The 10,755-nt window shown below is 38.2% G+C and overlaps 2 protein-coding genes across 2 annotated transcripts; both read left to right on the forward strand.

The window, feature by feature from the left end:
- Positions 1-1,292: 1,292 nt before the first annotated feature.
- On the forward strand, positions 1,293-2,731 carry LOC149110276 (uncharacterized). Its single transcript, XM_089291082.1, has one exon. It carries the CDS (start codon positions 1,591-1,593, stop codon positions 2,626-2,628), a length of 1,038 nt encoding a protein of 345 aa, XP_089147208.1. The 5' UTR covers positions 1,293-1,590; the 3' UTR covers positions 2,629-2,731.
- Positions 2,732-4,267: 1,536 nt separating this feature from the next.
- LOC149110277 (uncharacterized) lies at positions 4,268-8,883 on the forward strand. The gene has a single exon (XM_089292581.1). It carries the CDS (start codon positions 4,429-4,431, stop codon positions 6,778-6,780), a length of 2,352 nt encoding a protein of 783 aa, XP_089148707.1. The 5' UTR covers positions 4,268-4,428; the 3' UTR covers positions 6,781-8,883.
- The last annotated feature ends 1,872 nt before the right edge of the window (positions 8,884-10,755 follow it).

The raw sequence follows: 10,755 nt of genomic DNA on the forward strand, positions 1-10,755 counted from the left end.
CTAAACCCTAAGTAAATACCTGGAAGAACCTGGCATGATGGACAACAGTACCGTGGTCAGCGAGTTGAAAGAAAACTTCAGACTGTCTCAACCTACCCCTAGCCTTATTTTCGGAGGCATTTTGTTTCTCGTTGTCGAGGCAACAAACTGCTTGTTAACCATTCCATCATGAATGTTCCCGGAATTATCGTCGTGTATAAACGATTAAGAATCCGAATATCCTTTCACTGTAAACCCCTACTAATCCGAATACTCTAAAATTGATGAATTCGGGAACTCCTTTATTGTAAACCTAGTCCTAGATCGACCACTGTAATGTTTATTTGTCTACCAGTGTTTTGATCTGCAAATTTCAGTTAATTGATCAAACAACCAAAGTAGAAAAGATGGATTTTTTTCCCAGTATGATTGAAACTTAAACGCAATTTCTTCCTCGGCTAATTCAATTCAAGAAATTCCGGGTTTTCTAGCTGAGTTTGAGCATACTGTGTAGGTACAAATTTTCTACACAGCTAGAAGAGCTGAGATGCCGTCACGCAGTTAGTAGTCTATAGAAATTATGGTATTTCCACTTGACTTTATTTGTCAGTCAATGATTCAGTTGCCATAAATCATAGAGGATTGGTTAAGTGTATCTCTGAAACTGCTACTGTGTTGTAAGTTATCAGTGAAATCAATAAAATAAACAAGTGTTAAAATCATTTCCCGGAGTACTGTAGTAACGTTCTTTATCATGGATGTCGTGGGTGTCGCAATGCAAATGAAAAAACATATATATTTATACTAAGTTAAACAAAAAAAAACAAAAACAAAAAACAACAAAAAAAACATTTTCCATTATTTTATCCACACAACGTTTCAAAAATTGCTTTCATCGGATTGCTGGAAACGAATATTTTACTCGAGAGTGGCTATCCGCGTCACGCAATTGCTTACATTCCAACGGCGGATTTTGGGCAAAATCTATGAGAAACACAGGCCAAGGCGGGCGACTTGAAACCAATTGCCCAGAGATATTTTTTGATATCCTAACAGGTGGGTGTATATTTAACCCGTAGAAAGTGTTTTTATGGTATTTAAAGTTATAGCCCATAGAAAAATATGGCGATGTTTTTAAGCAATAATTCTCTTGCGACATACTGTAAAATTTTGCGTTTCAGTTTTACCTCTTTTCGGGCTCAAAACTAACTTTGATTTATTTTATTTTTCGCTCAGTCATACTACCAAGACCTGAACTGAATATAAAATCCATTGAAAGATTCTCAAGTAGTTGTTCTGCGGAGCGCGAAGCAATCAAATATTCGGAAAATTCAGCAAAACCGGAAGTAGATTTTGAGCCCAGTCGGGTCGAAATCGTTTTTGGCGTATTTCTACCAAAGAAAGCTGTATTCGCAGAAACTAACTATGGTCCGTTTCTATTCTTACTAGGACCTATCTATGGACAAAATACAAGCGAAATCAATTTTTCGACCTGTGCCATTGATAGGCGATTTAGGTCCATTTTTATAGGCATTCACTCTTAAGCAGCGGTTCATTTGTCCGATATGCGACAGTAGCAGTGGAGACCTAGATCGTTCCCTGGGTGATGAAATGCGTCTTCACTTTGTTAAACTACATCAACTTTTGTGGAATTTAATCCTCGGTTTTTCAAAACTAGTTGCTTCCGATGTTTTTTTGGGTCCATGCAAAAAGAGTCGTCAAGTATCACGAACGATGAATCCAATTTACGTTTTGTTGCGTTTAATTTTTATCACATGCACACTTCTTCTTAGGGTTGTGTTTGGGGCAATCTGTTTCCCCTTTTTACTTGTCATCTCGATATTAAAAATATTGTGGTATTCACCGCAGCATACTTTGCGGTCTCTTAGAACCTTCAGACACAATGACGACGACGTTGATGACGACGAAAACGTTTCCGCTCTATTTAAAGTTTCTATCGGTATCGCTAAACCTCTGTTTAAACTCTGGCTACTTTTATCCTTCTATGTGACAATACTGTTTGTGAATAGCCTGTCTTGCGCTTTTGTTAACAAAGCTTTAGGATATACAATCGCTGGATTAGTTCTTAACGAGGACGTTATAACACCTTATGTAGCTTTCTTCCTCGTAGTTACAACAAATATGTATCTATGTTATGCTAATATGCAGCAGGAATACAAGGAGGTCAAGGAAATGATCTTAAAATGGCAAAAAGAATTAAGCATAAATAGCAGCGATCCCGAGGGTACAATCCGAACAAAGTTATTTTGGTTCGTCTGTGACAGGGTTTTGCCAATTAAATCTGAAATTTGTCAGATGTTACGCAATATGGTTTTGATTTTAACTTTTTTGTTTTTTGTGGTATATTCAATTGTTGTCTTTGGAAAGGAAAATAATACTTCGGCTATTTTCTCGACCATCTATGTGTTTGTAGGTGGACTAATCCCAGTACTGGTTTTGAAAGGACGGACAAAGGGGAATAAATTCATAGGTTGGGCAAAAATAAAAATAGAACGAGACATAGAGAGAGCGGTCAAAGAGTATAATAGAGACAGCACAGCCATTGAGTTGGGACCATATAGTACAAAGAGTGATGATACGATAGTGAATTATGGATTCAGGCCAATTTTGCATAATCAGTATCTATAAACCTAAGTAACAATAACACATTCGTGTAGGAAAATGTTTCTTAATTCTGTAGGATAAAATATTGTATAATTTTGCATTATTGTAATAAAGATTAGAAATCTGGCACAGGAGTATTATCTGGGGGTCTCCAATAGGCTTTTCAGGATCTGGAACTTGGCTTATTTGAAGGCGGGGATTACGGGATCTTGCAGAAAAGGAGGCAAAGCTCTGGTTTGAAATTATGAGAACGGGACAAGGGCTTTGGTGATTTTGTGAAACGGAATCGAAAACTCTCAACGGCTTTAAAGAAAATTAAGCGAGATTCCAAAAGCCTAAGAAAGAATAGTGTACGTAAATCAGACTGTCGCCTAAATAAACAACTTATCTACGACCACTTTAAGGCGTCATGCCGTGCCCTTAGGACCCGCTAATCAGAAGAGATTGCCATAATGATGCTTAGCTCGTCGTGAAACTGAATAGTTTAATATCAAGTAACGCAACTTGCTTAGGGAAATAGTCATGCGAATTTGTAACGTGACTCAGAAAAATGTGATGTAAACACAGGGAACGGATGAGGCACTGAGTTAATAAGATTGATTTTCCGAGATGTAAGATAAAAGATTATTGTATAACCGAAACATTACCCAAAAGCGAGCAAAAGAACATTTAGATCAGATTGCAGATTGTAGATTGTTGACTTATGGAACGAACTGTATGAGCGTCAGAAGAAGTGTTGGGAATAAAAGAAATACGTAGTTCAACGTTACAGTTTTTACTGAGTGGAAACTCCCGAACTCGCTAAACGGGTCTTAAGAAGGACCGGTTGGGAGGGTGGGAAGGAATAGATCAGTTGTCAGCATAAAATGTTGTTGAGGATGAAAGATATTTTGTTGGTTAAAATGTCGGACCTTTTGTCATTTGGCAGTTAATTAATTACATCCAGACTTTAATAACATTCAACTTACAAGCACCTGACCAGAACTATGTCCACAAACATAATTGAAGCTTGTAGTTATACCCGCGGAGGGAGGGGGGGGGGGTACTCCCTTATATGAGCTACAGAGGTATGTGCGGCTCCAAAGGGTAGGGTTTTTCAGCCGTTTTGGCCATAAATAGGGTATCGATTTTGGCCATTTTTGTTTTAAATAGGGTACGGTTTTTGGACTCTGGTCTTGAATTGGGTATGTTTCTTAGAAGCAGCTATTTTTCCATCATTATCAATAAGACCGTCAACAAAAGCCCTTCATAACTTATGTTTAGGCCAACTGTCAGCCGCAGCTTTCATAAATAGGCTATCGACTTTCTGGTCAGGTCATAAATAGGGTAGCAAAAAACGCAGATTTTGGTCATAAATAGGGTAAGGGTTTTGGGAAGTGGGCCGCACACACCCACCCAACTTTTCTGGAAGTACCCCACCCCCGGGTAGCTATAGAGCGTTTTCACAGGACACATAATAGGACTGAGTGGAGTCCAATTCGCTCGGTAGTCATACTTGTGAGTGGACTCCAATCGGTCTTGTTACTGTTATGACAGAGGCCAAAGGGCGTCTGCGTAGGAGACTTTAAAACGGGTGGTGGCTTTCTAAAATAGGAGTTTCGAAGAATATAATGAAAGATTGTGAATCGAAACTTGAACTGAAGCATCAAAAACAACTTAGTTTGTGACAACATGTCATACATCTGATACTCATGATAAATCCGCCTTGACCTCAGTTGCTAAAGTAAATCAGGAATGAATAGAAAGACAGATGCAACTGATATTACTTGCAAGAGATTAAAGATAGCTTGGGTTACAGAGTCGCTATAGCAGCGCAGACTAGGCATGGCTCTCAGATCGGTATTCGCTTTTTCAGTTGTTTTCTTGGTCACGTATTGTGAAGCCAAACCCGAGAACTATAGTGAGACACGATGCAAGCTTTTACCAGTTGGAGAAGGTTTTGCGTCTGAATTTCGCAGCAAGGCTTCCGAGAAAGGTGTCAGGATGGTCTACCTGAATTTGAAGATCGGTAACGACAGCCACCATCCTTTAGAGTTACAGGACGAGTTTCTCGCGGATAGATGGGTTTGGGCTAATAACATCACCGAGCCCATGCTATCTTTGAACGACGACTACGATATCCTATCTCTGGGTCTTCTGAATTATCAAGTGCGAAGCATGGACGTGCATTTGGAAGATCAGCCAAGTGGATGCTTAGCCAATTTGAACGACTCAACACGCCAGAACATGGCCGTCGGAAGAATGCTGTTAGAAAATGTTACGACTCAAAGCTCTGCGGATCAACTATCTCGCAAAAATGAGGTGGTTTGTGTTGAAATGTTAGAGGGCTACGACGGAAACAAAGGGATTGTGTATCGTCGTTGCTGTGGTATAAAAACACCACGAACTAATCAACCGAATAGGCCTTCAGAGATCCAGTGCGATCTGACGGTTGAAAAAAGCGACTGGATGGGCATGTTTAAAGTCGTTCTTATTGTTGTGTCTTTAGTCGTGACCTATTATCTCCCAGCGTTTCCTTTAGCACTGCCAGATTACATTTTCAGTCTTCAGTACGAGTGTGACAAGGAAGATCGCGCGGAAGCGGAACAAATAGATAGTGCTGAAAAAGCTGAATCCGACATTCGCATGAGAAATGGCTACGAACAAATAATTACCGCCAGCAGAGAGGAAGAAGTTACAACTAAACTTAGTCACTGCACTGAAGAGGAGGAAAGTGGAGCAAGTGAAATTCCTGTAGATGATTCGAGTCCAGTGACTTGTTCGGCTCTTTTGCGAGCATATATCCAGAAACTGCCAGATTTAAGGCTGTCATTTAACATCAAGTTAGCGGTCATGTTGTACTGTATTTTTCCATGTGTCTTTTACGCACAGGTGGGTCTTTGGCTCACGCTTAAAAAGAAGTATATTTACGAAAGCTTAAAAAAAAGTATACCGCTTTCCAGCCTTTCCGCTCCCTCTCTCAACATCGATCCTGTTGGTTTTCATTTTCTCTGTGTCTTAGCAGCTTTAGAGGGTTTGGCACTCGTTTTGTTTTTGAGACCGAAGGATTTACTATTCAGGCATGACATGTGCCCCTTTTGCAGATCCGGGACTTTTCTGAGTTTCGCTCTTCCAACAGTTGATTTCCCAAGGAAAAGCCCAGACTCCATTGGCAATGAAATACTTTGTCATTTGAGAAGGGTCCAACAACTACCGGCTTTCGTTTGGAGTAATTTAACACAGAAATATAGTAAGTTTCTCTTGAATTATTTGCTTCTCTTTACCACTTGTTCATTATCAATGGTTAACCATCATGAATCAAGATTGAAGCGAGCACTGTGCGTGTTATACGTTTTATTTTCTACGTTGCTCACTCTACTTATGGCGCTGATTTGGGGGATATGTGTTAACCTCCTGTTTTTAATCTCCGTTTCTCTATCAGTATTTTTGTGGTCACCTTATGGAACCCTAGGTCTGCTGTTTCTGAATGCGGTGACTTCAAGAAATTGCTGTACAGTTAATAGGAATGGTAAACGACTAGTGATGACAATTTTCTTTATCATTTTAATACTTCTCTTAGTTGTCTCTCCTCTACTAATCCTACTAATGAACTCTATCAGTTTTGTTATATACATGGTAGAATTCATAATAATAGGACTATATCTCAACGCAGACATCGTCACGCCTTATGTCGCTTTCTTTCTTGTAGTGACAACAAATACTTATCTTTGTTATTCTAAACTGCAGAACAGATACAGGGAATTCAAGGGACTCATTTTAAAATACAGGCAAAAAAAACATAACATCAGGAGTGGTGACCAGGACACAATTCCAACAAGTCTGTTCTGGTCTGTCAGTGGCAGGGTTATGCCCATTGCCACTGAAACCGGCCGGATGTTTCTCAACATGGCTTTGATTGTAATCTTCTTAAGTCTATTTTTATCTGCAGTGCTCTTCTTCAAGAACACATACAGCATTTCAACAGTACTGTCCACTGTATCTGTGTTTGTTAGTGGCGTGATTCCAGGGCTGTTCTTTAAAGGAATAACAAAAGGGAAGGTGTTCATTGGATGGGAAAAAATTAAAATGAAAAGAGAAATTGAAATAGCTGTGGAAGAATTTGATCGAGAAACAAACGGTGGAAACAGTACTAGTGGCATGGAGATCTCAGAGATGAGGTACAGTGACCAAGTGTAATACTTCCTCTGTATGAAAGAGATTTTAATTTGAAAAAGAGTTTTTTGGAAAGGGAACTATCATGAATATAACTTTGGAAAGGCAATATTTTCACTAAATTAAATTACTAGAAAGAGCACATAAGTTATAAAGAGTATTTTATAAATAGTTATTACTATGGATACACAAGGTGGTGGCGTCAAATCACGTAAGTCTGCAGGGCTGTAGCTAGTAACTAGCAAACCAAGGCAATCGTCATCATCACAAACACCCTGTGGACATCGGAAGAGAAGCTAACAATCTCAGTCATAATTTTTTCATGGACATAAAGTTATCTAAGAGTTTTTTTCTGGCTATGGCCCTGGTCTAGCAGACATTTTTCCAAGTGTGTAACGTGTCCTGGCTTGAAAAAACGAAACAAATGAAAAAACAACAGCCAAAAAATTATAACAATTTGCTCTCCCCTCAGAAAATTCACTAAATATTTTCATCTTGGCATTCTGGTGTACTAGAAAAGGTACTTACATGTAGTTATGATCTTAACATTGCTTTGGCATTTTCCAAAGGAAACAAGATCTGTTGGGCGGAAAAAGATCAGAGAAATGATTAATGTATCTTGGATTACTTGTTGGCCGCAGAGGGTTGGGGCTAAACCTGGTATGACATGCCAGGAAGTTGGCTCGCTGCTGAGACCATCTGGCTCTTAAAAGGAATTTAATTTTGCCTTTCATACCTCACCCATTGTGTACAGAAACAAGTCTTTAGGTCTTTGATTGTACCCCTAGAGTTGTTATAATAACATTTGAGAAAATGAGAAAAATATCAGATAAAAGAAACTTAATAATATTTTTACGATATACTATCATAGCCTTTTTTTGTAGTGGGCATCTGGATATTACTAACTTCAAAATCATAGTTAACTAATAAAATAAGGTGGAATATTACCAGAGACACTGTTTTATCTTTTATGGCAGTACAAAAGTGAACTTTAATGTAATTAACATTTCTTATTGAAGGAATCAGTAATTATTTTGCTTGTAATAAATCTAAAGTTTTAGCTTTTCTAGGGATTGGAACATATACAGGGTTTGTCAGTTACAAAGTTTTTCAGCAGTCTTTGGTAATGTTTTCAAAATAAAATCAATAATAACCTGACCTGCAACTAAATCTATGAAAATTATGCTCATGATTGTAAGTGAGGTAATTCCGTAAGTAAAGTTTGCAGAAATGTTTGACTGATTTCTTGATTTCTTGTAAAGATTACATGTATCTATTCATATAATTACACCTTTATATACTACAACTTTGCTTGACATGAATAGAATAATGTCTGAACAGTTGTGAAGTGTACGAATTTATTTTTACTGCCAAGCCTGGATGTAAAACAAAAGACATGACAAACAGATGTTAATTTAACAAACACAGTCAGCAATATTTGACCTTCTCCCCAAGTTTTAATATAGACATTCATATTTTATTTATCAAAAATACAAGTTAGGTAGCCTGAGTCCATCTTCCAGCCCCAATAAGGTACAATAAAAACCCGCATGTAAGAACCTAGTAGTTTACAAATCAGCTTGCAGAAATTTGCCATTTTAATACCCAAAAATAGTAGAACATGTTTAGCCAAGCAAGATCAAGCAGGTCCTTGTATGTACGGGAGTTACAGATAAATTATGATAAATATTTTAACCAAGGAGTGTGACTTTGAGATTGCAAATTTATATTACAAGAAAATACATAATACAGTTGTGAATAAATACTGTATATTCAAGGACTAAACACTTGAAGTTTATTTCTTTTCTGGTAATCAACAACTGTGTCTCCTTTATGGAAATTAAGGTAATTCCCCTGAAATAAAACTGTCAATAGATTTTTGTTCAAACTTTGTCCACTGAATATTTATCATATGAGAACTTTAATTATAAAATAAAAAGGGGGGGTGCCCATGCTCGTTAAGGAGCAGTGAGGCATTGAAAATGTCCCATTTTAGCATTATTTAATGCTTATTACAAGAACGCATTCCAAGTTATTGTAAACTCTTTGTGAGCCCAGACTTGTGAAAACACACCTCAAACTACAGTCAATACTTGTGTCGGACACAAATAAACTTTTTAAGTTTGATTTTGACAGACTGCTGAATCCTTGTTAAAATATTGGAACCAAATTGCTTGCCACAGCTATCAAACTGCAAAATAGAAAAGACTACAGTGCAGCTGCTATTTTCCTTATTATTTCAATTTTCAACAATAGAAATCAGATCAGTCTTCTCATGCAAAGCTAATGATTAGTTGATTAAAATGACTCGAAAAAAATTTGGGGTGCCCAAGCTCGTTAGTGAGCTATAACCATTTTTCAACCGACAGAACTCAATGTCAAGGCAAATCCGCCATGTTTTCATTGTGCACGTGCACGAGCGCACGCGAATAACGCCATAAATTATGCACAGAGTAAGGATACGCAATGCAAATGTGAGGAATCACCTTAAGAACCTAATAAACAACCTACTTTTCCCAAATCGCTAATAACTGCCCCAAAATACAAGAACCTACATGTATTCTTGCCAGACTTCAAAAAATGTAGGTTCTTAAATGCTGTTTTTTTTTCTGTATTGTCAGTGTTTTTGTATCAACTGTAATGCTTTCCAGTGGTATACCATAGAATTAATCCCATGAGTCACTTGTATTTTCTCAGTATACAAATTCACCTAAAGGCTTGCATGTACACCAAGAAAATACAAGTGACCAGGAGGTGATTCCATGGTATTTGACAAGAAAGCATTTCACAACTATTTTATACATGCCATAGAAAATACAGTGACAAACACTATCAATGCGACATAACCACAATGCAGATGAGAAGGCTGTTAAGTATACAACAGCTTCTCTGTATGCTGATTGGCTGTATTTTCTATGGCATGGTTTAAAAGTTTATCTTTCCTATACATGCATTCTACGGTTACAATACTTGTACTGTATCACCGTATGTATCAACAGAACAAGTTCATGAACACTGACACGAAGACTGATGTGCATGGAATCCTTATCGCATACAATCTTGATTATAATTATTATCCTAATAATTAATGCACTGTGTTATTAGCTACATTGCTTACGAAAAGATCAGTCAAACAAATTCAATTAAATCAACTTACAATATTAAGTCATAATCATTTATGCAGATGTATAAACATTTCATTTTTATAAGTACATTCTTCCAGCTCCACAACACATTTTTTTCCTATTTTTTGAATGTCTACATGTATTTTACACCATAAAAGCGAAGCCTTGGAGCCAACTGGCTCATAGCTGCCGGAGCTTATCCCGGTTTCTGTCGCATGAGATGACTAGGAATATTTCTACTCCCCCTGGATGGGATGCTAGTCCATCGCAGGTCACTCCCCGCAATTTGTTAGGTTTTCCCAACAATTCGCTGGTACCCATTTATACTCCTGGGTGGAGAGAGGCACTGTGGGAGTTACGTATCTTGCCCAAGAACACAGCATAGTGTCCCCGGCCAGGGCTCGAACCCAGACCACTCGACCAGGCCTCGATGAGGCCACCGTGCCTATTTTACACCATAATATATACAAAATATACATTTACATTCAAATTAAAAGTGTATCCAACATTGCATCCACTAACTTTTTTTGTATCATACTTCAGGGACAGGAGAAAAGAATATCATGCTGATGTGACAAGCTTTCTTCATAAAAATGAAAATGTCTGGCGACTGTTTCACCAACAAAAATATATCCGTACTCTCCCTGAAGGGTGTTTGGTTTAAAACCACCCCACCCCACTACTGCTACCCTCACCACCTCCACCAAACCCTCACCCATCTGGAAATTGATGTTTAGCTTCATACCTGGAACCACCCTCCCCCCCCCCCCCCCCACCCCAGAACCCTCCCATTGGACTTTCCAATTGCCCTCTGTGGCGGGTATAGACACTTTTCAAAACTACACACTGGAACTTTCCTCTGTCTATATCTCTC

This window comes from Orbicella faveolata, unplaced genomic scaffold (assembly GCF_042242905.1).
Source record: "Orbicella faveolata isolate gen_17 unplaced genomic scaffold, um_ofav_v1 contig_24, whole genome shotgun sequence".
NCBI lineage: Eukaryota > Metazoa > Cnidaria > Anthozoa > Scleractinia > Merulinidae > Orbicella > Orbicella faveolata.

Coding starts and splice junctions, on each gene's coding strand:
- LOC149110276 (XM_089291082.1), top strand. CDS start 1,591: ATGCGTCTTCACTTTGTTAAACTACATCAACTTTTGTGGAATTTAATC.
- LOC149110277 (XM_089292581.1), top strand. CDS start 4,429: ATGGCTCTCAGATCGGTATTCGCTTTTTCAGTTGTTTTCTTGGTCACG.